The 26,369-nt window shown below is 49.5% G+C and overlaps 1 protein-coding gene across 13 annotated transcripts in view; it reads right to left on the bottom strand.

The window, feature by feature from the left end:
• The window catches only part of CAMK2G (calcium/calmodulin dependent protein kinase II gamma), a 58,981-nt gene that overhangs the window by 3,871 nt on the left and 28,741 nt on the right, over positions 1-26,369 (bottom strand). For 4 of the 13 annotated variants that reach the window (XM_049854994.1, XM_049855001.1, XM_049855003.1 and 1 more), the window contains 12 exons: positions 26,192-26,294; positions 25,681-25,764; positions 25,137-25,231; positions 24,376-24,498; positions 20,618-20,701; positions 20,339-20,381; positions 17,474-17,536; positions 15,362-15,405; positions 5,106-5,174; positions 3,886-3,930; positions 2,398-2,446; positions 997-1,110 (listed from right to left, as the gene is read on the bottom strand). In XM_049854994.1, the coding sequence (XP_049710951.1) occupies positions 997-1,110; positions 2,398-2,446; positions 3,886-3,930; positions 5,106-5,174; positions 15,362-15,405; positions 17,474-17,536; positions 20,339-20,381; positions 20,618-20,701; positions 24,376-24,498; positions 25,137-25,231; positions 25,681-25,764; positions 26,192-26,294 (916 nt within the window). The remainder of the gene's footprint in view (positions 1-996; positions 1,111-2,397; positions 2,447-3,885; positions 3,931-5,105; positions 5,175-15,361; positions 15,406-17,473; positions 17,537-20,338; positions 20,382-20,617; positions 20,702-24,375; positions 24,499-25,136; positions 25,232-25,680; positions 25,765-26,191; positions 26,295-26,369) is intronic. The other 9 variants (XM_049854999.1, XM_049855005.1, XM_049854997.1 and 6 more) reach the window with 8 other exon arrangements.

The raw sequence follows: 26,369 nt of genomic DNA, 5'->3' as shown, positions 1-26,369 counted from the left end.
CCTGCACAGCCAAGGAGCACAGCCGGGAGGGAGTCGCACAGCCAAAGGTACAGCCAGGAAGAGGCCTCACAGCCATCAGCACCATCAGGTGGCAGTTCCAGATGAGAAAACAGCAGATTAGGGGAACCGATAAGCTCTACCCATATTCTAAAGGGGAAAGCAGGTGTGTGCGTGCATGCGTGCGCACACACACACGCACATGCACACGCATGCCCACATGTGCACATCCCTCTCCAGCCCCACCAAACCCGTCTGGAGGACCTGACTGGGGCCCTATGGGTGAAGAGGATTGTGTTTAGAAACTCTAAAAGGATTGATTGATGGTGGGAGGAAAAGCAGCAGACAAAGGCACCCTGTATCAGATGTTACTCTGGCAAGACATCTAGTATTTTCTACTACATCTTTTGTTTTCCACCACAACACTAGGAGGTAGATACATTTTATTCCCCCTTTACAGATAAGGAAACTGAAGCTCTGGGAAGTGAAGCTACGTCATACATTTTTGCAGGTAGTGTGGCCGGGATTTGAACTCAGGGCTGTCTCACCCTAAACAACATCCTCTTACTCATGATATTATTCTGAGCCTCAGGAAACATCACATCCCCAAGTGTGTCTGTTCTCGCATTCTCACCATTGCCCTCCCCTCACCCCCAACCCAGGACCTGACTTCCAACTCCGCCCTTCCTCCTGGCTCAGTGCTGAGGCATTGCACATGGCACTTCCCAGTGGCTTTCCACTCCCTCCCTCCATGCCACGTTTTTCTACCCACTCCGCTTCTGTTTTCTGGGCCCCAGTCTCAGGGGCCACTGGCCAATCTGCCCCCCAACCAGGATTAACAGTGCCTCCAAACAGCTCCCCCACCCCTGCAGAGGCCATGCTCCCAAAGCTTACTAAGACGGGCAGCTGGGCTGGGCTGACAGCATTGGTGGGGGTCCCTGACGGGCTTCAGGACGAGCCAGGGAGACGGAAGCCAGAATGTGCCTCCCTCACACTTACTGGCTGAGGAGCAGAGAGAAGGCTGGGGCTGCATGCCTGCAGAGGGGGCTGTTCTGTCCCGGGAGCTCCGTCCTTCAGGCACCGAGCTGCCATTCCCAGTGCGGAGCGGGGCAGCTAGCCAGCCAGGGCAGGGCAGGGCAAGGCAGAGCAGCCAAAACAAACAGAACAAGGCAGGTGAGCGAGCAAGCCGGACAGGACCCGAGCCCATGGTGCTGCAGAGCTGGGGCCAAGGTGACGCCTCAGGCTGCTGTGGACACTGGACCACATCCCACGCCGCTGCCTCTGCCAGAGAGGCCTCCCAGCTGACAGCCCCAGGAGGGTGCAAGGGCCCGGGCTTGTGGCTTCCAGAGGAGCCTCAAAACAGTCTGTACAAGGACTCCTGCTCCTGGGGAAGATGTTCTAGATGTTCACAAGGTCGAGAGCCCAGCAGTGAAGGTGCCTCTGCCAGCACGGAACTGAATTTATCTGACCTTAACCCCAGCAGCCCTGGAGGCACTATTCTTTACTGCCTTATAAATGTAGGCTTGCTATTTTTTTGGTTCCGAAAGGTTTGGTGTCCCCCTATTGCCCCTGGATCTGCTCTCTCAGCTCTGTCCTACACTGTTCCTCCATCTTTTCTGAAAGCTTTGTCTAAGGTCACTTATTAGAGCAGAGGAAGTAATCCCAAGAGGCCAAACCAAAGTGCCAGGAGTCCCAGGGGCCTGGACTGCCATTCCCTTCCACACCCCCTGGTGCACTGGCCAGCTCCAAGCTTAGGCTGGTCCTCCTAACAGGAACAGTAGGATTGCAGCCAAATGTGGCTTGACAGACATCAGAGTCCCTACTCCATCACACTTGCCAAGACCTTATGGCTACGGTGACCAACTCATCCCAGTTTGCCTAGAACTGCTCTGGTTTTAAAATGGCAAGTTTTGCATCAATTTAAAATTGACAGCACCTGGCCTAGAAGATGGTGTCCAGAGAGGCAAGGGATGGATTCCACATCCCAGGAATTCCCTCAGTCCCGGGAAAACTGGGACAACTGGTCATCCCACTTGTGACTCACAACTATGGGCTACTTTTGCAGGGATTCGAGACGCCCCTGTTCTGGGATGTCGTATCACTATTAGCAACAGAAACAGTTATCTGAGTCCTGGCCACTGAACAGGCTCAGGAAAAGCCCCAGTTTGGCTATTCTAGACTTAGGGTCAAAGAAGAGACGTCTCTTACTCAATCCAGCAGCATCAAACAGGGGCCTCACATCTTGGCCTACAGAAAGCAGCTTTTATGCCAAGCTCTCTCCTGGGGAATATGGGGAGCCACCATTCCCAGTTCCTGGGGCAGACAAGGCAGGTGCCCCATTGTAACCAAGGTACTTGGGTCACTACTGGGGTCCCTTCCCACAAAAGGCCCAGAACCTACCTTTGAGGTCCTCATCTTCTGTGGTGGTGTTGCAGCTCTCTGTGGAGCCCTGTAGGTCAAAAAGAACATATTCCTATTCGCTTGGGCCCTTGGCAACTGGGGGAGCCAAGCACAACAAAAGCAGAGTATGGGTTCCTATAGGATGTACAAGGAGGAATCAGAAAGTTCTACTTCTACCCTTTCCATCTGACTCCTAAGATTAAAAGTCTGGATTCCCAAGCCCCCTCACAAGACTGTTTCATCCAACCAGTTCCTTGGGGCAAAATCTAGAGTCATCTCTGTTCTTCTTTCTCTATTTCCCTACATCCCAATTATCCAATCTAAAATTAAGTCTGTCCATTCTACCTCCAAAATAAACCTGTGTCATACCTATTCTAATTGCACGCTACAATTCAAGTCCAAACTACCATCATCTTGTACTTGAATTACAACAACAGGTTCCTGGTCTCCTTGCTTCAACTCTGGGCTCCTCCCTAGCTCATCCCAGTAACATGGCCAGAGCAATTTTTTAAAAGCGTAAATCAGATTGTATTACTCCCTTGCTTAGAACTGCTGGTGGCTTCTCACTTACGCTAGAATAAAATGCAAGCTCCTACCAGGCCCCACAGAGCAGGCTCTGCCTGCTCCTCCAACCGCATCACCCTCCCACCACTCTGCCCCTTGCTTACCATGCTGTTAGCTCTGCTTGGTATCTTCTCTTCCTCACACATACCAAGCCTCTGCACCTGCCTGGGGCACTCGGCCCCCGAGTTTGCCTGGCTGCCTCCTTCCCACTGTTTAGTTTTTAGCTCAAATATCGCCTCCTGAGAGGCCTTTCCTGGACCCCTTAATTAAGGGCCCTGGACACTGTCTATCGCTTTACTTTGTACCATTTCTCCACAGCACTTATCACCATTGGATTTTATTTTATTTGATTATTACTTCATGTTCTGTCTCCCCCTGCCCCCACCTAAACTGTCCCTGTGGACAAGGACTTTGTCTTGTCACCTCTGTAAACCAGAGCCATGGACGTTGTTTGGGCTCAGTAAATATTTACTAAATGGTAATGAAAATGAGACAACTGAGGGCATAAAAGGGTGGGGCAGTGGAGAATGCTCTAGGGTCTGATTATATCCTTGCCTCTGTTTCTTTAGTTGTTTACTCTCATTTCAACTTCACAGTTCATGGACGACAGTTCTGTTATCCCTGATTTACCAATCAAGAAACTGAGGTGCAGAGGGGTTAAGTGACTTGCTCAGCACCACAGGGCCAGGATTCAAACTCAGGCCTGTCTGACCACAGAGACTGAGCTTGGAATCACTAAATATAATGCCCTTCCTAGGAGGGTAGCAACAAATAGGCACACACTACCCCCAGCCTAGACTGCAAACACCTCGATCTTGGGGTGCGGCCTGTAGGCTGCCAACCACAGGACCTATCACCCCCATGACCCAGCCCGCCTGTTTCCTGCTGACCTGGAAGGAAGGGGATGGCTCAGGAGCCACTCACCTTGATCCCATCTGTAGCATTGTGCACCACGGTGGTTTGTGGCTCCTGTGAGAGAAGATGAGAATTATCCCCTGGACTTGGGGACAGACCTACATACAGCTCTCCCCTGAGGGACCCTGTCCTCCACCTGGTACTCCCGTAGACCTGATGATAACCACTGAGGCCTGGCCATCAGCTATTCCCACAAAATATTCTTTCTCAGTTGGGGTCAAAGGTGGCTGGGAAGCCCTGGATTTAAGGGATGGCGCTTGCTGGTAAGAAGGAGAGGCCTGGCACTCAGTGGATTCAAATGCCAGGGAAGCCAAGAGGACAAGGCTGTGGTTCCTGACTCATGCTGGTTCTGGTGTTCTTTCTCTGAGAGCAGGGGGTGTCCCAGGGGGCAAGTACACTGGAGGAGCTATGGAACTGTGGGCACAGGCTGGGCCCTGCCAACAGTGTTCATCAGGGAATGTGTGGGAGGCAGGGACACAGGGAGAGCGAAGACCCGGGTATGCCCCTCAGCAAACTGAGCCCAGGGAGCTGCCAGCTTTACCCACCTTCTGCCTTCCCCAGCGTTCCTGTCCCTACAGCACCATGTGAGGCACCATGAGGGTCCGCAGGAAGTAAAGAAGTAGCAGGCACGGTGACGCCACCCCCTCCTTCTACTCATCCCCTTGCTCACTCTCCAGCTACTGGAGCAGAGGGATCCCTGAGCCCACAGAGCTCCGGGAAGAGTCCAGGAAGAACTCAGACAGCACAGGGCTCACTAGAAATCCAGAGACCTCCATACCATCCAGAGGTGGGGGCCACGGCCCTCCTCTCGCTCCTGGCTTTGCAAAGGAAAGGCTAAAATAAGTTTTACCAGGAGGCCTCCAAGAACCGATGGTCCCGAGACAGCTTCTACCCTCTCCTTGTATAAGCAACTCACCGTCCCAGCCCACACAGCAGACCCTTTAGGGCCCCCTGCCTGGGGCTGGGAGATTCAGCTGAGAGCCCTGATCACTCTTTCCCCCCAACAGTGAAAGGAGCGGGAGCAGCAGTCTGCCATGCAGGAAGGGACATGGCCAAGCGGGACAATGAAGGGGACGGGTCCTCAGGGGCAGTACGCAAAGCTGCCTGCTCTACAGGGACTGAAAAGGGAAAAGGCTGAGGAAGCCCGGGGAGGGGAGACAAGAGGAGAAAGAGGGAAGAAGCAGGAGGCAGCCAGGGGCAGAGGCGGAGAAGCTGTAGTCAGGAGGTACCATGGCCGTCTGCAAGGGCGCGGGCTCTTGGGCTGGGTTTACGAGACTGTTTTTGTTGTTGCTCTGTGGCTGAGACAAGAAAACAGATGGTTTAGTTCCTCCAGAGTCACCAAAGCAGCTCAGGTTCGACTCCCAGACCTCCCTTGTCCCCTGGCCTGGCCCAGAGGAGCTAGGCCTGAGGTGGCTTCCATACCACTACGGGAATGGAGCAATGGTTGGAGAGATGAACAGAAGGGGTGGGTTTTGGAGGGACCCAGAGACCTAGCTCTGGAGGCATCCTCAAGGTAGGGCTAGCCCAGAGACTTGTTTTAATGATCTCTCCAGGTGCCATCTCATTGTACAATTAGAATTGACCCGAAGAAAGTCAGGATCTTCTCCCCGCTTCACAGGAAATGTTTATAAGAAAGCAAAGTTCAGAAACTCTGGGTCTCCTGTTGCTCTTTTCAACCTACCACCTGGATTTCCTCCTCCTTAAAAATCCAGTTTGAAGCCTGAACTGAGGAGATAAATGAGAAGAGAGAGAATAACTGGCCGAGGAGATGGTGTCCAGAGAGGCAAGGGATGGAATTCAATGTTGGATACAAAATGTATCCCCTGACCCCAGGGGTCAGAGAGGGCGGTGCTGGTTACCTTTCTGCCTGGCAGAGTGCCAAGGAGGGGACAGATGAGTCCAGGTGGGGGTATGGCTACAGTCCCAGAACCCAGCCCCCAAGAAAGAGTAGGCCACCATTCCTAACAGTAGCAACGAACACCAAAACCAAACCCAGTGCTGTCGAGTTGATTCCGACTCATAGCGACCCTATAGGACAGAGTAGACTGCCCCACAGAGTTTCTAAGGAGTGCCTGGCAGATTTGAACTGCCGACCATTTGGTTAGCAGCTGTAGCACTTAACCACTACGCCACCAGGGTTTCCAACAGCAGCAAGATCCAGGATATATACGTATATATATATATATATATATATATATATATATATATATATATATATATATATATATATGTATGTATATATATCCGGCAGAGTCCCCAGGGTAGGGAGTCAGTCGATGTACTCTGCCTCTCACAATTCCCTAACCAGTGCACTCAGGCTCACTGGGGGTCCCAACAGGGTTGGAGGCCACAGAGGAGCAGCCTGATGCCTCTAAGTTCTTCAACAGGCAGAGAAACAAATGTGTGCCTCCTGTCTCTGGCCCGGGCATGGAAAACGATCCTCTGTTATAGCTAGTGCATGCTCTCTCCTAGCTGTCCAGCCTGTCCTACTTCTTCTTGTCCAGAGGTCTCTTTTATGGCCCGTTTGGCCACAGCTGAAGCCATCCTCCCTGATCTTCCTGTCAATGGCTGAAATACCCCCAAACCCAGGGCTAAGCATGAAACCTCAAGCCAGGCACCAAATACTAAGAAGACTCCACTGAACTCTGTAGGCTGGAGAAGAGGGGGTCCCAGGAATAGTCGGGATGTGGCTCTAAACTCCCTCAAGCTTTAGCTCTCTTCCATTGCAGCCAGGAAGGAGCAGAGCCCTCCTAGCTCAGCTGCCGATGCTGACCTCCTGTTCAGGGCTGACTGGAGAATGCTGTCCTGCCTGCAAAGCCCAGTTGAGAGAAAGACCCTGCAGGGCGTGAGGACCTCAGGGTGCCCATGAACCTGCCATATCTGCAGAGGGCTGGGATGTCACCCACGTGGCCCCAGCTGTGGTTTTAATGGATGGTTTCATAATGACTCAGACTGCTATGTGCCCTCTGGTGTCCTGTGTCCCATGAGAAAGAAGATGTGTTCGCTTGACACTTGAGTCTTTCAGCAGTTCCTCCCAGGGCTGGGTGGGAAGGATGAAACGTGGGGCACAGCCTGACAAGGGGCACTCACACAGGGGAAAAGGCCAGGATGGCACGACTCAGAGCCACGAGCCTACAACCAGCTTATCTGCCCACCACACCGATGCCCACTGGCCACAGGTCTGTAGGAAGAGGCTGCCTGTGCCAGAGAGCTGGGGCTCTTCTCTGGAGTGACAGTGAATGTGGGGCCCTCCCTGAGCTTGCCGCCTGGCCCCAAGTCTATGCCAGCTTCACTTCCTGCCCTGGGCTGCTGGGGGCCGTTGACCTCCGCAGCAGGGGGTGCCGCACCACATATTCCAAGGCCCATTCTGTAGGCCACCATGTGACCTTGGGCAATGGCCCCCGTCTGGCAGGACAGGCCACAGCTGCCCACACAGCACAGACATGCAGTGAGGATGAGTGGAGCACACGCACACGGCAGAATGGGCTTGCGTGGCTGGCAGGCGCGTGCAGGCAGCATGGAGTGGTCGGATGGGTGGGCAGGCAAGGCTCACCATTAGGTGCACGCTGGAACTCGACTTCCTTTTCTGGACACATCACAGCAAAAGGGAAAGAGAAGGGGAAAGAGGAGGTAAGAAGAGAAGCACAGAGATGCTGCAGATTAGTGCACCCGTGTGGGCTCTGTGCCGGGGGAGGCAAGAGTGGAAGGAGGAGTCCAGCACCAGAGCGGTTAACACAGCAACTAGGCACACACAGCCCTCCAGACCCAGGAGAGGAAAGACTCCTTTGCTGTCAGGGTCACGAACACAGATTTAGTATATCCTGAGATGGGCCAGAGAGAGCTCAGAGAGAGCTTCTTAAGGAGATTAGGTCACAAGTCTATGAGGGTAGGTAATGCTATACTGCAAATTTTCAGGTTTGGGTTATAAAGCTCACTCACATATAAGTTATTTATTTTCTCTCAGTAGTAGGTCTGTCTGGAATTTGAGTAACCAGCTACCAGGTAAATGGCAAAAGCTACTACAGCCTACATATTTTTTAAAGGCATATACTTAAAAGCAAAGCAACAGTTATTTTAAGACACACACACATATATATATATATAAAGCTACTGTAAGTCGTCCTTGGCTTTAATACATCTGACTTTTGAACCTAGACTTTTACACTGCACCCTTAAAGTGCTTTTCGGATAACACTTCCAGCTTCAGAAAATCAGCTGATAAACAGTTACATTTTGGCATATCTTTGTTGTCAGTATGGTCGTGCTTGTTTACAGGATTTGAAGGCTTTATTGCATTTTGCCATTAGTGGGAAAATGGAAAAATAAGAGTGTTGGTGATTAAAAGTGCAGGTCTTGAGACAGATGTAAATCCTGAGGAATGCTGAGAATAGTGAATTTTTTAGCTTCAATTTGATGCTCACTGGACCTTATGTCCAGATGTGAAACACCAGCACATAATTAAAGTCACATGATGCATTGACAATGTGTCTCAGAAGACTGTCTAACAGGTGAAGGGTAATTAAGAATTTTAAAATCAGCCCTCTGAGAGACAGAAACTCCCCTTGGAATGTTCTATCTACTGTCTGACTTCTGCAAATTTAACAACATCCAACAAACACTTACTGGGGGCTGTTCTAGACACTGGGATATAGTAATGAACATACCAGGTAAATGTTCCTATGTTCAAGGAGCTTACATTCTACTTTAGAAGATGTTTTGGGGAGTATATTATATTCAAAAGAAGGAGACTACAATATTTAAAAGAATGACCTAGATTTAAAGAGAAGCTTAAATATAATTCGGTATTGTCTGAGTTAACCTTTCATATATACCCACATACAAGATTTTATTTCCAAAGCATCCTTCCGATAAGAAGGAGGTACCTTACATTCATACATGTACTTGTCCCTTTATCCAACTAGTCTATTAATTTCTTGAGGGAAGGTCTGTATCTTTGTAATCTCACAGTATCCAGCAAAACACCTTAAAGTGAGTACATAATCAACAACATGTGTTGAGTTGAATGGTTAGCAGACTCTGGTTTTTCCCCAGGCTAAAGGATAGAACAGGTTTCTAACCTGCCCTGAGTCCTATCCATCAAAGCTCTTTTGGGGGACTGGCCAGGCTCAGTATTGGCTCTGGTGGCTTTCAGGGGCTTGCTGTCAAAGGCCATCACAGGTGGCCTTCCCCTGGACCTTACATTACACAGAAGACTTTCCAGCTGCCTGCTCGGGAACTTTGGCTTGTCAACCTAATAGAGAATATGTTCCCAACTTCCTCGTTGCAGGTTTACTTTTTCCTAAACTGTCCTGCATGAAAACCCTATATAATCCCTTTCCAGTCAAAGATATTTTCCCAGGTCAGTAAAAATCTAAAACCCAACCCATTGCCGTCAAGTCGATTCTGACTCATAGCGACCCTATAGGACAGGGTAGAACTGCGCCATGGAGTCTCCACGGAGTACCTGCTGGATTCAAACTGCTGACCTTTTGGTCAGCAGCCATAGCTCTTAACACTATGCCAGCAGGGTTTCCTCCCAGGTCAGTGGGTGACTTTAAACTTCTCTCTTCTGTCTTCCTTTCAGGTTTCTGCCCTCAGCCACACATAGCTGGACTCCTTCTCAGCCAGCACAAGGCCAGCACTGCTGAAATACCCAATCATTTTTAAAGACCTACAGCTTACTTTTATTTAAATTTTTAAACTTTATTTAAAAATTAAATAAATGAGACAAATTAGAAAGCGGTTCAAGACTCCTTTGAGTTATTAATTTAAACAAATACTCAAACAGTGCTTAAGGAAAAAAAACTACATCCTTTCCTTCCTTTCTCTCTCTAGTGTTCCTTTATCTTTCTTCTTTTTTTTAAAGATTAGCAGACTGCACAAGATGTCCTAAGCTAGGAGCCTCTTACGACTTGAGAGTTTGTAGCATATTAAGACTTGTCCTCACAAGTGGCTCTCAGTAATTCCACAGATCCTGGGTCACTGGCATCTACCTTCAAAGAAACCTAAACAGAACCTGAAGTCCTCAAATTAAAGGAAACAAGTTAAGCGAGGTACTCAAACCAGTGTTAATATTTCTAGCACCTTGTAGAGTCTGAACAGTGAGAAAGAAATCTCCCTTTGAACATTTAAAAAAACACACAAACAAAAACCCCTGTTGCTGTGTTCCCCCTGGTACCCCACGTCCCATGAGAAAGAAGACACAGTCACTTGAGTTTTTCAGCTGCTCCCCATAAGGGCTGGATGGGCGAAAGGGACGTAAGGGCTAGGTTCCCCACATACGTTCTCATTTAAAACCTTTTATTGATTCTGACTCATAGCGACCCTATAGGATAGAGCAGAACTGCCCCATGGGGTCTCCAATCTTCACAGAAGTGGACTGCCACATTTTTCTCCCTTGGTGGGTTAGCAGCTGAGTGCTTAACCACTATGTCACCAGGGCTTCTTGAACACTTAGGCAGCAGGAAATCGGGGAGGAAAGACGATCTACAAAGGATTCAGGATGCCCAAAGCTCAGTATGCTCTGAGCAGCGTCACAGGTCAGAACACAGACCATCACCTGAGCTTTCAAGAGAGCACAGAAAGGCTAAACCGCACATCTTGCTCTGCCCTCCCTCTTTTTCCTTGACACTTCCATTCCACCATGCCATTGTTATACATATGTTCCTGTTACTTTATAAGCAATTCAGAAAACAGAGAAGAGAGGGGAGAAAACCACTCACAATCCTATTACACTTATCAGTCTTTTTTTTCCTATGCAATTAAAAAACACTATCCGCCAGGCGCTCCTTGGAAACTCTGCGGGGGGCAGTTCTACTCTGTCCTATAGGGTCGCTATGAGTCGGAATTGACTCGATGGCACTGGGTGGTTGGGTTATTATTATAAGGTACAAGTTTACGCCTTGCTTTTAAAATAAGTAGCATTTTTATTATAAAATTAATACGTACTCTAGGTGAAAACTATAGAAAAATGTATGAAAGAAAATAAGTCTCCCAAATTCCCATCACCAGTGAAATTACTATAACACTTCAGTGGATTTTCTTCCAATTCTTTTTCTATCCATATATTTTATACTGAATACGTAAATACTAACACATTGTTTTTTAAAAAAAATTTGGACTATACTGTATGTACTACTTTCTATCTCACTTTTCCACTTAACAGAAAACATTTTCGCACGTCACTATTAGACACTATGGAAAATCAGTCACTTTGCAATGATTTGTTAAATGGATTTCCCAAAATTATGTCATCACTCCCTTATTATCTTTTTAGATTGTCTCAAGCTTTTTACTGTCACAAATGATGTTACACTGAACATCTTCATGCTTTCAGTTTTTCTGTGTTTTGAATGATTTCTTTGGGAGAAATTCCCAGAGCAGAACTACAGGGTCAAAAAAGGTAGGAATATTTTTATGGCTTTTGACACAAAAACCACTTTAGTAAGGCTTGTGCCAATTCACACTACCAGCGGTGGAGGCAGAGTAAAAAACTGCACCTCATTTCAACTTGTATTTCTTTTTTTCCCCCTCGACTGGCATTTCTTTGCAATTTTCCCACATTTGTTAACCAGTTCTACTTCCTCTTTCTCAGATTATAGTTCATCTTTTTTGATCATTTATGTGCTGGATTTTAGGAGAGATTCTTACTTATTGGAAAGAGTTCTTTGTGTAAAAGTAATATTCACCCCTCCTATCATACCTGCTGTGAATATTTCCTTCAGCCTGTCTGCTGTTGGCCTTTTAATTTTGGTTGGCCATTCCCTTCTTAAATGCCTGCTTCTTGGCTTCTGGTTCCACCACTATATTAAAACTCTTTTCTCAAAATGCACAGCATAAAACTCATATTTACAGAGCACATGTAAGGGGCAGACTCAGGCTGCTGTGTTCTCCTTGGTGTCCTGTGTCCCCTGAGAAAGGAGATCTATTTACTTGAGTCTTTCAGCTGCTCCCCATAAGCGCTGAATGATGGAAAGAGGAAGTAATGGCTGGCTTCCCCATATGTGTTCTAATTTAAAACATTTTATCTATGATGGAAAAATTGGGGAACGGATAAGGGGATCACTGAACAACACGGCAAACGTTAATTCATGTCACTAAACTGTATACGTGAAGACTGTTGAAATGGCCAATATTTTCTCACCTATATATACTACAATTTAAAAAAGAATTTTTTTTTTTTAAATCTAATAATTCTGTTTTCCAGCTCTTATCCATCTCAGCTTCCCTTAAGACCTGACAATGTTGTACATGTTGGTTCTACCCCCACGTCTGAGTTCCTTCTCCATTTCTCTTGCTGACACTTCTTCTTCGTGTAGCCCAAGAACAACTGATAACCCCAAATTCTGTCTTTGCCAGGCTCTTAAACCTTCACGGGCTTTAGATTCATTTGATGGCAGGGTGGAGGCTTACTAACAACCACAGATTCTGGCTCTCACAGAGGCTTCCTGAATCTGAGTTCCAGGCTGGACCCTGAGGTCTTATGCATTTTTCACTAGCTACTTAGGCAAATCCTACATGTCTGGGCCTGGTGCTAATTTTTGAGACCAGCACCTAGAAAGTTCTGTTAAAGATGAGGCCTCAAGGGCACCTTTATCCATCCCCTTTCCCCTCCATCTCAGGTCCTCTCTTCTGCACTCACTCTTTCTGTCAGCCATATACACAGTTACAGTGAAGCTGATTCCAACTCAGAGAGACCTCATGTGTGTGAGGGCAGAACTGTGCTCCGCAGGGTTTTCCATGGCTGACAGGAAGAACTGCCAGGCTTTTCTTCCCAGACATCTCTGGGTGGACTCAAGCCTCCAACCTTTTGGTTAGCAGCCAAGTGTATTCGCCACTTGCCCCACCCAGGGACTCCTTCAGCCACAGAGAAGCTAATCAAGTTCCCAGAATCATCACGCTGTTCAGACCTGTGTATCTTCACATGCACTATCCCCTCTGCCTGCAGTATGCTTCCCTCGCCTCTCCCCCACTTAACCTGGCAAAACCCAACCAGCCCATCAAACGCACAGGCCACCTCCTTCAGGCAGACTTCCTGTTCTGGTTCCGATGTTCCTCCGGTCCCTGACCTGCACACACCTCCCTCAGAAAACTCTAGTCTGGTGCTTCCCTGCTTTCTCCCACTGTGAACACCTCAAAGGCATAGATTATGTCTTCCCAGTGCCTGCAGCACAGTAGGCATCTAATAAATGCTGGCCGAGTGAATAAACTCATGTGGTTCACTCATGTGATTCCCAAACCTACATCTTTAGTGCGGACCTCCTCCCTGGGCTACCAGCAGGTACCTTCCAGGGCCTCTAAAGACAGCTCAACCCAGACAGTCTACCTTTCTCTCAATCTTAACACGAAACTCCTCCTCCCACCCAATCGGCATGCTTTCATAAACTACTCCCACTTCTAGCTGAAGTACCACCATTCTTCCAACATTCTAGGCTAGAAAGATTGTCATTAGCCTCAACGGATCTTTTTTTTAATCCCCCCATATTCAATGTGAACTTCCTTTGACACATCTCTAACAAATGATATTCCCAGCATTCTTGGGTACAGCTGGACCAGTTGCTTGCAGGCAGTACCTGTTATGATTGGCTGTGCTCTCCTGGTGGTTAAGTATTTTGAACATGATCCCTTTCTGTCTCTAGTCACCTCTTCTCTCCATCCTACACCCCGATTACAACAGCTCCTAATTGATACCTTCCTGTCTAGTTCCTCCCTCTTGCATTCACCCTCGCACCCTTGGCCAAATCTTCCCAAAAACATCACTCTAAGTACAGCCTCCCTGCTCACAGCATCTCCCATGGCCTAACCCACAAACCTGCAGTTCCTCTGCTGGACAGACCTATCCAGCTGCATTTTTCATACCCTTCCTTCACATACCCCATGTTCCAGTTAAGCAGAGAACATCAATACATATCACAAAATCCTAAAAATATTTTTTGTTGCTTTTGAATTCTAATCTAATTAAAAATTAAACTTAAGTGAGTTATACATATTTATTTTAAAGAGCACGTCTAAGAGTACAAAGTAAAAAATAAAAGGTGCATCACCCTGCATTGCCTTCACCTCCAATCCCATTCCCTAGAAGTAATCATTGACTTGGTTCAAATCTTCCCACTTCCCTTAAGCTTTCTCCAATAAATGTTTCCCCATAAGCTTCTTGGACTGACTCATCACATGTAGGGTCCACAACCATATGCCATTTACAGCTTCAGTGATTTCAAGTTTGGCCATGTTTCTCTTCAATTAACCTTGAAGCCTCCTAAGACTAGATGAAAACTACATGTCCTCGTATCCTTCTTTTGTGTGTTCCTCAGAGCTTAGCTCAGCTTGGGCCTCTGGAAGGCACTTACTAAATACTTTGTAAAGAATTGACTGACTCTGGATTTTCCCTCCAGTAAAAATATTCACAGTCTCTCTCCAACTAAACCTGCTCCCTTCTTCTAACATGGCTGTACCTGATGAGCTCATGCTTGTCAAGCCCAGCTCCATGTCAGCAGGGCGTGTGCGGAGCTCAAGCTCCGCTCCTGGGGGCAGAGGTACACAGAAGCAGGCAAGCAGAGAGAATGGGGGGAGGAGGAAGGGTGGGAGAAGGTGAGGGGCACACGTGTGTATCTCAGCTGTGAAGGCAAGATTCTGGGGAAAAGCCCAATTTAAACTTTCGTTGGTGTTTCAAAGGTTTGAAATTCTCTATGGTGTAAATGGGCAGGCTTCAAGACAGTATGAACTGTTACCCAATGCCCCAGCCCCATCCCCTTTCTGCTCCAAAGCAGCCACAGAACACCTTGGCCCTCAGTCCAGGTAGCCCCCCCTTCTCCTCTGCCTTGGCTGAGCAGCTGCTCCCTCTAGGGCTTCCTGTGGTTGCTGCAGGCTCCTGGTCCCTCCTCTCGCTCTAGTCCTACAGGAAAACACTTCCTCATCAAACGGGAATGTGTCCTAATGTACTCTGTCTCTTGCCTATCTCTGAGGAGTCTATGTCTCAAGAAAGCTTAAGACACCTTCACACAGCAGTGTCTGAGCTGGATCTGGAGGTGCTTCGGGGGCAAGTAAAAAGGCCAAGAGGGTAGTGGCTTCAGGTTCTAGGCCCTGTACCCTGAGCCAACCAGGCAAACTTTGCTCTTATTTCACGAAAAGCATTTGTTGCTTTAAAAAAAGGAGAAAGGGGGTAACAAAATGACCTAAAAAAAACCCAAAGAGTCAAGCCCTGGAGATGAGCACATGTCTGGAAGTCAGGTTCAGGATTTAGCTCTATAATTTGGATCACTTCTCGAGTCCTTCTGAGCCAAGTAGGTTCGGGAGAACACCTCTCCCTTCTTCCCTCTCAGGCCAGTGGAACCTGCTGTTTTGAGGCACAAAGACTCTGGTTTATAGCAGAATAGCAAGGATAGGAAGGTTCCCAGGGAAAGGGGGGAAGGTGGGGCCGAGAATTCTCCATGGTGACTGTTGGCAGAGACAGACACCAAGCTCTGGAAGGAGAGGCAAAGGGTCCTACCTTGACACCGCCATCTGACTTCTTGTTCAATAGGCTTTTGGCAGCTGTGAAAACAAAGAGGAAAATCAAGTCTCCTGCATTATAACCTCTCCCCAACCTGAAGTCTGGCAGCCAGATCCTTAAGAGACTGGGTGTCTGACAAGGTGGCCAGACTGCGGTGTCTGGAACCCTTGGGTGAACTCGAGGAACCACAGTGTCTGTCCACCTCTGGAAGAGGCCCTTCCCAGGAGCCCCTCTGCAAGAAGGGCATCTCAAGTGGCACAGGGCCCTCAGGGCAGCACCCAGCATTTCCTGGGTGCCGATGGTCCTCTGCCACAGAAGAGGGCTCGGCTGAAACAGGGACACACTGCACTTAGGAAGAGAAACCTGTGTCTGTTACTAGAGCTGCCTGGGGCACTGGCGACTCTGCCTTCCACAGCTTCCAACCCAAGCCCGGAAGGAGAGTGCCGGGGTGAATGGGTGAGAGCCCATCCCCTAGATGCCAGAGATTCTCAGAATGGCCACGCTGGAAGGATGCAAGACATCTCCTGAGTGTTCTCAAGAAACAGAGCGTCACAGTTTACAAGGAGACCAGACGTGAGGACGACACAGACAGAGACCAGGACCACCTACAGGAGAGTTTCGCCAGGGGACTGAAGCCTTGACTGGGCAGCTCCTTACTAGGTTTACTGGGTCCTATCTCACTGCTCTTTCCCGAGTCCACTCTCTGGCCATGAGCTGGCCTGGGCCCATGACATCAAACAAATTCTAGCCAGGCACAGGGTGAAGCTTATGGCTAATGAGCTCTGTGCTCGCAGACTGGTGACGCCGGCTAGCCACAAAGACCACAGGAGGGCACCTGACAGTAGGTGGGGGGGGGGTCTGGGAGGCACAGGAGATGGAAACTGCCCAACCATCTGATCCACTTGGACTGCCCTGGGTTTATAACTTAGTTCCACCACTTGCTAGCTGTCTGACCTTGGGTGAGTTACTTAACCTCTCCGAGCCTTGATTTTCTTAGCTATAAAATGAGGATAAAACAGGGCCTAGGTCACTGAGTAGTAGTGGGGATCCAATGGGATCATGCGTGAAAAGCACAGGGCAGAGTGCCTGGCACATAGCAAGTGCTCAGTAAGTGTGAACTGTTGGTGTCACTATGCTGCTACCACTCTTTCCTTCGTGTGGCCATTCCCACCCTGAGCTGCGTCCCATCTCTCTCCAGTGGGAATAGGGGTCCTTCCATTACAAGAATCCTGACTCCGAAAATGTCCTTTGGTCCTGTCTCCAGGACCAGGTCCCTATCATGCTGGGGTGATTTGGAACTTACTTTTTTTCAGTGTGCCTGACCACCTACTATCTAAGCGCTTTACATACATTTACCATATCACCTGGGGAGCTATTAAAAAAAAAAAAAGGCTTATGCTTCTCCCACCCCCTGGGATCCTGGTTTAATTTGTCAGTGGTGGGGTCCAGGCATCAGGACTTTTCACAAGCTCACAGATCACTGTCCAGTATAGGCAGGGCCTCCGGCCTAAGAGCTCTTAAGCATCACCGTTACTACTCATTACCCCCACTGAACAGATGAGGAAACTAAGGCTGGGAAAGCTGAAAGGAGGTGCTGGGGGCGGGGGCAGGGCCAGGGCCCAAACCCGGGAGCGCTGTCGCCAAAGCTACCACATTCCAGTCTCTCAGACCTGCAAACACCACGAGACGTCACAATTTTGAGGGGCTTGGCTTCCTCTATGGGGTCTGCTGAGGTCTAGTCTTAGCACTGGGCAGCTTCAGGCCACGCCCAGGGCTGTCTCTAGGGGGCCTCCCCCAGTCTGCTGCTGGTCTCTGCAGGCAGGTCGGGCTCTCAGGCTGTCTGGAGGAAAGCTCTCCTGCTGCCCAGCTCCACAACCCCCAGGCCATTGCCTCCTGAGAGTCGGCAAGCGCCCAGCATGCACGGCTGGTTAGAGGGCTTCGTAACACCAATGCGCTTGCAGATGCCAAGTTAGGTGATCCGTCCGGCATGCCCATCTCAGCCCGCAAGCAGGGGACTGGTCTCCCTGGTGAGTGGGCCTGACATGCTGCCCTCCTGGTGGGGTGGCAGGGAGTCGAGACAGGCGGTCAGGGAGGACTCATGCCACGTACCTTGCCCGGCCAGGCCGGCGGCGCTCGCGGCAGGGGAGGCGGGGGCGGAGCTCTGCCTGCCAACTGAGGGGATACAATCTCTCAGTGCACAGAGCTGCCGCAAAGCCACGGGGGCCAGTCAGCAGTGAGCATGCCCCAGCGCGAGGCGCGGAACCCGCTGGCCGCCCACGCACAGCAGGGCCCAGGCGGCGTGGCCAAGCCAGCCCAGCTGGGAGGAGCGGAGGCACCAGAGGGGGCAGGCTGATGAGGCAGGTCTGGGGGCCTGAGAGAACTGGGCTCTGACCGGGCCAAGGGAATGCCACGGCTCCACTTGGTGGATGTGGCTTCAGCTCCCGTCCCACAACTATCTCAGGTGAGTCAACAGGTGAGAGCCTGGTTGGCTGAGAGGCAGGTGTCCTGAGGTAGCCCATCCCTAGCTTAAAGCTGTGAGGAAAGCGAGCCTTACTCTCAGATCTTCCCTGCCTAGGACCTAAATGAAGACGTTATCAGAGAGCAGGGGGCAGAGATGAACCCTTTTCCCTGCCACGCTCAGCAGAAAGACTGGTACTCAGGCCCCACAGAGAGTTCATGGCCCCTGGCCACCACGGTCCCAGCTCCTCAGAGACACAGGCCCCTTTCCCTCCTCAAGGAAGGTGCTAGGAGAGGCAACTTAGATTCTCAGTCCATATTTCAGTGTTCTGAGGGTGTAGAAGCCCAAAAAATGAGCCCTCGGAAAGAAAACAAAGGCTGCTGAAGCAAACACATTCTAGAAGCCCTGATTTCACCATCAGCCAAGCTGCAAGAGTCCAGGGCTAAGCTGTAACCCCTAACCAAAAAAACAAAACAAAACAAAACAAGCCAGTTACTATCAGGTCGACTCTGACTACTCACGGCTACCCCATGTGTGCAGAGTAAAACTGTCCCCATACGGTTTCATGGCTGTGACCTTTCGGAAGCAGACTGCCAGTATTTTCTTCTGAGGTGCCTCTGGGTGGGTTTGAACCATCAATCTTTTGGTTAGAAGCTAAGTGCTTAACCATTTGTGCCGCCCAGGGACTCCCAAGACATACCCCTAATTGGGGCCGACTCAGAAAATAGCCCAGCTCAGGCCTAAGAAGATACACTGGTGCTCTTCCTCCTTGCTTACACCTGTAGACACCTCTTTCCATAGAAGCTTCTAGAGACAGCTTCCGTCCTCATTGTCCCAGAGTCAGAGCAGAAGAGGCCATCCTGGAATGATTCCTCTGACCTGGGATGGAATGAGCTCAAGGCCCAGATAAGCGCTCGGCAACAAGGAGGAGGTTCTTTAGGAATGTGTGAAAGTCTTTTATCCTAACAGCCTGATTTCCTGATACCAGGGTACTGATTTCCTGAAATGGGGTGGGGTGGGGGTGGAGGGCTGATGTGGAGGCCACAGGAAGGGGCCCGTGCTATTAATTCCCAGGCTGAAAGAAAAGAGTAGTCTGTCTTCACATTTCTTTGACTCAAAAAGCAGGGATGACACATCACCGTTCCAGGGTCAGCGCAGAAATACCCTTGAGCACCCTTTAGAAAAGTTCTTAAATGAAGAAAGCAGAAGCTGCAAGTAGTTAGGCGACAAGAAGCACAACGTGGGGCTACAGCTCCATCTCTAACAGAGGCAGCAGCCAGGCCTCCTGTTCTCATTTGTGAGAGGTAAATCCAGAGCCACAAGCCCACGTTTACCGGCACCCACAACAAAAGGAAGTCCCAAGCCAGGGTCCCAGGGCCTCCTATCCAGTCCTGATGTCTCCAGAGCCCTGGGGCTTGCTGGCAAGAGCTCATGAAGCCTAGGGTCTTCTCACCTACAGCCTCCTCAGAGCCAGGGCTCTTGGGTTACCCAGAACTAGCACAGACCAGTCCACTGGGACTCAAGTTCAAGGGAGCAACCTCTACCCAGAGGTAGCTAGCACCCCCACACAGTCCCATTTCCATGACAATGCAGAGGGAAATTCTCATTACCAGAATGAGAGAAGGGGGGCCCCTGAACTAAAACAGCAAAGTGGGTGGGGGGTAGGGGTGGGAGTGAAACCAGGGGAAATGGCTAGCTGGGAAAGACCTCTCTGTCTTCAGTCCTGATGTTAATCTTTTCCTCACAGAAAATCTACGGGAGCTTCCCAATTGAGGGCAAACAACAATGGGGGTGGGGGACGGGGGGAGCTGGAGTGTCTTGCATCTTGAAAAGAAATGTCAAGTGTGATTTTCAAGTCTTTGGTCCCAACTCCCTCCATTCCTCATGCAAAGTTCCTTTCCCTCCCTCCTGCAGGTCTCTATTTCTTCACTTTCACAGCTAGTTATCACAGAGAATTCTTTAAGGGCAAATCACTGTAAAAGGTTTAAACACCTGGAATCGTTTTTATTTGTCATCTGCGTGGACATAACGAAGTATGGTTTGTTCCCATCAGCAACTGAGTGGTGGAGGCTGAGAAGACTCACTACACCTTATTTTTCTTTTTTCCCAGCACATCCTCGGATACCTTCCCAAAAAACCCAGTGCCTTAGACTGGCTAATATCTCAAAATGCTGCGAGTCTTCAGAGAATTAAATAAGAAATCACAGAGACCAATTGGAGGGTGAGCAGGCTACAACCTATTCCTTTGAGGGGGGTGATTCTAGGGAACAGTATTAATAAATCTGAACCCAAACAAATCTCCCCAGAATCTCAGGTCACAGAATCCAACGGCAGCAGCAGCAGCCTCTCAAATCAGGATCCTCCGTCATCCTGGTCAAGGTGTTGCTCAGACACCCACTGCTGCCTGGGATGGCAACACCCCCCTCCCGATCCACTCACCTTAAAAAAAAAAAAAAAATTTTTTTTTTTTTTTTTCCACCTTAGTAGGGTTAAAATGCACCGCTGGGAAAACATACCTGAAAAATTCCTGGAGACAAGCATGGTCGTGAGGATCGCACCCTGAGGAAAGAGGAGGGTCCCATGAATTCAACCAGACTCTATAATGTGTGGCCTGATCTCGGGCAAAGACAGCTCCTCACTAGAGCCAGAAGACAGCAAGTTTTTGGGGCCTCCCCCATGTATAACCTTCACAGGTCAGCTCCAGCCAGGAGAGGGGCTCCCTTCTGTGGCAGGGCACGGGGTGCACTGTAAAGGGCATGATGTCAAGATTTTTTGGCCTAGAAGGTGAGACTCACCTTCAGTTTCCTTCGGGCATTGAACTTGCGCAAGCACTCCACAGTCTCCTGACGGTGCATCATGGATGCCACTGTGGATCGTTGCTGGAAACCAAACAGACAGGCCCGTGAATCCTCAGCCCAGACCCTCTGCCCTCCCTGTGTCCCCAGCACTGACAGTGTGCCTAGGATGGGGCTGCACACTAAGCCAGCACCCGCCACCCCAAAGGGCTCCAGAGATAAAATGAGCTCACAGATGTGAAAATGCTTTTAGAGTAAAAGTATTACCCGAAACTCAAGGCTACGTAAGGACAGTGATCTGAACATGAAAACACCACTGATAACTGATGCTAGAAGATGGTGCCCCAGAGAGCATCTAATCCTCCTGGGGAATCAGACAGTATCCTGTGTGTTGTGATGCTCACTCAGTGACTCCTACTGAGTTCCAGACCGAAAGCAGTGACAGAACGGGCAGGGTTCCTGCTCTCTACAGAGAACCATCCTTTCCTCCCAGGAGCCCTTCTCAACACACCTGCACAAGAGCCAGAAGGAAGCTGTGACCTGAGACGCTAAAGATCATGTTAGAAGCTGATGGCTGCCCTGACAGGGAACACAACAGAGAAGCCCTGATGTAGCAGGAGAGTAGTGGGATGCAGACCTCAAATTCTCATAAAAAGACCAGACTTAATGGTCTGACTGAGACTAGAAGGACCCGGGAGGTCATGGTCCCCAGACCTTCTGTTAGCCCAACACAGGAACCATTTCCAAAGCCAACTCTTCAGACAGCAAATGGACTGGACTAAGATAGAAAATGATACTGGAGGAGTGAGCTTCTTGGCTCAAGGAGACACATGAGACTATGCGGGCACCTCCTGTCTGGAGGGGAGATGAGAAGGCAGAGGGGCACAGAAGCTGGCTGAATGGACACAGGAATACAGGGTAGAGAGGAGGGGTGTGCTATCTCATTAGGGGGAGAGCAACTAGGAGTATATAGCAAGGTGTATACACATTTTTGTATGAGAGACTGACTTGATTTGTAAACTTTCACTTAAAACACAATAAAAAAAAAAATTAAAAAAAAAAAAAAAGATCATGTTAGAAGGACACTGTTTCTTCGGTGTATCTATGCAGTCTACACTTTCCTCCTCACCCCCAGGCCCTCTCACCACTTTGAAAACAGGCTTCTGTCTCTACCACTGAGACAATGAAACAATGGCCTCCAACTGGCCCAGCTAACAGATTATTTCCCATCTTTATCATGGACACTACAGTGTCTGATTGATCCCTTACTAAAACCTCCTGTTTCTTAGCTTCCGGAGTCCCTGTTCCTAGTCTCCTCCTACCATAGCTCTTCTTATTCTCAGTCCCCCCTTGCTGAAGCTTCTACGTCTCCCTGTTGTTAAATGCTGGTGTTTACTAGCCAGCTCTTCTCTTGCTGAAGCAATACAAGCTCACAGCAAGAATGTGATCGGCACAGAAAGCAACCTATTTCTACAGCCTCACCACCATCTGTATAGGGATGACCATAACCTCTACTTCCAATTTTAACTTTTCTAATTTTTTTTTTTTTTTAAGACCAGATTTCTTACTGTCCACTGACATCGCCACCTGGAGGTTCCTCAGACCACACACAACATGTACAAAATTAAAATCATCATCTTTTCTCATAAAACAGCTCTTCCTCCTGGATTTCCTCTGCCAGTGAAAGGTACAATTCTCCGCTTGGGTAGCCAAGTCAAGACCTCCCTCTTTCACTCCCCAAATCTGCCTGGTCACTAAATCCTTTTGATTCTACCTCCTAAATGTCTCTCGGGTTTGTCTACTCCTTGCCACCCCACCCACTCCCTCATCATGGCTGAATACCTCACGTGGTCTTGCTTAGATAAGTGCGACAGCTTCCTGAGTTTCCTGCCTCCAGCCTCTTTATTTTTCAATTTCATTTTCCAATTCTAGAGCAATCTTTCTTAAACACAAATTTCATTCCTTCTTTAAAAGTCCTAAATGGTTCCCTAGCCTTTGAAAACAAAATCCAAACTCCTTAGGCAGAAACTTGTATGTCGTGGAATCTTTTTTGGCCTCATCTCACATTCCTGCAGTCATACCCTAATCTACAACCAAACTACTTAACATTCCTTAAACACGTCACAGTTTCCATAGCTTCTCACAGTGGCACATGCTAACCTCTGCCTGATGGCTATCACTCTAGGCAACTCCTATTCATCTGCAAGAACCATGTCAGACATGGTCTCGGTGAACATCTAGCTCAGTTGGCATAACATAGTTTGTAGAGTATATGTTCTACATTATATTTTGGTAAGTAGCGTCTGGGGTCTTAAAAGCCTGTGAGCAGCCATCTAGGATACTCCACTGGTCCCACCCTGTATGGAGCAAGGGAGAATGAAGAAAACTAAGGACTAATAGACCTCATCTACCACGGCCTCCACCCGACTAAGTCCAGTACAACTAGATGATGCCTGGCTACCACCACTGACTGCTCTGACAGGGATCACAATAGAGGGTCCCAGATAGAGCTGAAGAAAAATGTAGAACAAAATTCTAACTCAAAAAAAGACCAGACTTACTGGCCCGACAGAGGCTGGAAAAACCCTAAGAATATGGCCCCCCGATACCGTTTCAGCTCACTAACGAAGTCACTCCTGAGGTTCACCCTTCAGCCAAAGATTAGACAGGCCCATAAAACAAAATGGGACTAAAGGGGCACACCAGCCCAGGGGCAAGGACTAGAAGGTAGGAGGGGACAGGAAAGCTGGTAATGGGGAACCCAAGGTCGAGAATGGAGAGTGTTGACATATTGTGGAGTTGTTAACCAATGCCATAAAACAATATGTGTACTAACTTTTTAATGAGAAGCTAGTTTGTTCTGTAAACCTTCACTAAACTACAAAAAAAAAAAAAAAAAAACCAGAACCATGCCAGAGGTCATCTCCTCCATGCAGCCTTCAGTAATCCCATTCCCCACCAGGGACAGTGGGTATTCCTATGTTCTCATTAGATTCTTTTATGTAGTTGTCACATTGTATAGGCATTATCTGCCTGAGCGTCTGTTTCCTCAGATAATCACTGAGATCTTTAAGGGGCAAGGACCATACCTCATTCATCTTTATATCTCTAGCACCCGGCACAGTGCCCAGTACCAGACAGGCATTCAGTAAACATGGGCAACGACAAATAAGTAAACGGATCGTGGTTGTCAGGATTCCTCTTGTTTGAAAGCAGGCATGTCAGCTTCATAGAATCGTGCATGGGAACAGAGTATGTCACCCTGCTCTGACAGCCTAGGGCTCTCATAGGAATTCAGAAGCTGAGCTATATGACTGACCCCAGGGATGCTCTTTTGAGTTGCTCAGAGCCCCTTCTGTTTAGTCACTGGGTCTTGGCCACGTTGCCTTTAGGGCTGCATGAGAGCTGGGAGGTGAGTGTGCACCCTGAGCCTGGGAGCGCACTTTGGGTTCTGCCACCTTCTTCCTGTCAACCACCTGGAGTCTGTGAGGGTCAGCTGAAGCCCTCATTCAGAACAGAATGAAACCACAATCTGACAACGGTGAGTAGGAAAGGGGCAGGGAGAGGCCTGTTAGCCCCACTACCCTCCCTGAGCCCCTCCTGGTGACACCTATAGACCTTAGGCCCCACCCAGTCCTCCTCCCTCTCTGTTGGGTTCTCCCTTACAGCCTAGAAGGATCCTGTGCTGTAAAAAGGAGGGTACTGAGGGCATAGCAAAGGCCGGCATCCCGGATCCCCTCAACCCCAAAGACACTTACACAGACCCATGGGTGCTTGAGAGCCTGATCGGCCGTGATGCGCTTTGCTGGGTTTATGGTCAGCATCTGGTTGATCAAGTTCTTGGCTTCGGGTGTCACCGTGTCCCACTCTGGTGACGGAAACTAGGGAGAACCAACAGGGGAAGGAGGGATATGAAGTGTGTGAGCCTAACACCCTGAAAGGCAGGCTCTGTCTTCACCCCAACTCCTGTAACTGGGACCCCCTCTGGCACCCAAAGGTGCCCTGCAGTGAGGTGGAGAAGCCCTGAGAACATCGCAGGCTTAAATCAACTTAAAGACTAGGAAGGGAAAACAGATCACGTGAGAACACCAGAACATCAGAACAGAGCCGGAAGGGGCCCTCTGGCATCTTCTGCCTTGGCTCCCTCTCTCTATGCAGGAGGGAACAGTGGCTCTCTGACGTGCCAACGTCCCAATGCAGTGCCCTGGCCTCCAAACTTCTCTTCCCTCCATCCTGCTGGGCTGTCTCAGCACACCATGCTGCCCCTCCATTCTTTGCAGATAACAGATCAAAGGGCTTCAGTGGGGTCCTGATTTTTATAGGTTGTGCAAAAAAAGTTGCTCCCTGGGACGGGGGTGGCAAGAACTGAGCCCTGTATGCCCCTCCCTGGGTCCTCAGATTCTCCTGACACTCCCTGTATCACGTCACACACTGTCCCTCTTCTCGGACAGAGCCTGACGGGCAGAAGTTCTGCCCTTTCCGGTTTGGTGGCTCAGCTTCCCAGTGAACCCGTCCTTACATCATAGGCTCCAGCCTTGATCTGCTGATACAGCTTGTGCTGATCCTCGTCCCAGAAGGGAGGGTATCCCACCAGGAGGATATACAGGATGACCCCTACGAGACAGAACACACAGGTCACTAGGATCAGTCACCTATTTCACTGAGGAGCCAAGAAATGCCACACAGGGCTCAGAGCCACCCAGAAAATGAAGGGCCAAACCAGAGTTAGAAGAGGGAGCCAGCCGACTTCCTGCTGTGCTCCACGCCCCATGTCCCTGAGTCACTTCGGGGAGTCATTCAGGCACAACCCATTCTCTAGGGCACAGGCAAACCCCTCTCCAAGAAGGACGCAGCAGAATCCAGAAGCCCTGGCGGGCGGGGGGGGGGGGGGCGTTGGTCGGTGTGATGGGACCAGCCATCCCAGGGGCATGGGAGCAAACACCATGATTTCTCACGTATCAGACACTCCTGGGCCCTGCAAGGGATAACGATGCCTCTTTCTTGTCATTACTGAAGCCAAAGGCCCTTAACACTGAACAGCTGTGTGCGTGGAATGGGCTTACCGCAGGCCCAGATATCCACTGGTTTTCCATAGGGATCTTTCCGTAAGACCTCTGGGGACAAGTAACCTGGGGTGCCAGCAAAACCTGTAGCAGAAGAGAGGGCAGAGGCACAGTGAACCCACTTTCCCTCTCGTTAAAACCCCATCAGTGAGCTCCCCTGAGTCCTTTTCTCTCTTGCTACTTTTGCTCATAAGCTCTCAGCACATGAGGGGCTGGGCCTCCTGTACTGCCTGGAATCCAAATTAGAGGGTAAGTCCACATGCCTTCTAGGCACTCCCAACGCCTCCCCAGAGGCAGCAAGAATACAGAGCCACGGTGCTGACCATAGCTAGACTCACTGTAGTGAGTCACATCAGGCCAGGAGAGATCTCTGCACCCTCCCCAGCCCTCTCCAGTCTCTGACGAGGCCAGGACCATTGAGGGTCTGGCTTCTAGTTTGGCAAGAGGAGGGCTGAGCAGGAAGAGGAGGAAGGGCGAGGGCTGCATTCCAGGAAAACAGGGTCACCCTTACCAAACCAAGCCTGCTGCTCTCCCTGCACTTCGATGGCTAGGCCAAAATCAGCCAGCTTGACAGCGGCACCCTTACATTTACTCGCCAGCAGTAGGTTCTCTGGCTGCAGAAGAACAGAGACAACCTTGTGAGGCACCCACCCTGGGGCCCAGGCCCGGAGGGAGCCTAGTTTGGGCCC

Source organism: Elephas maximus, chromosome 16 (genome assembly GCF_024166365.1).
Source record: "Elephas maximus indicus isolate mEleMax1 chromosome 16, mEleMax1 primary haplotype, whole genome shotgun sequence".
NCBI lineage: Eukaryota > Metazoa > Chordata > Mammalia > Proboscidea > Elephantidae > Elephas > Elephas maximus.
This window is presented reverse-complemented; position numbering and strand designations above follow the sequence as displayed.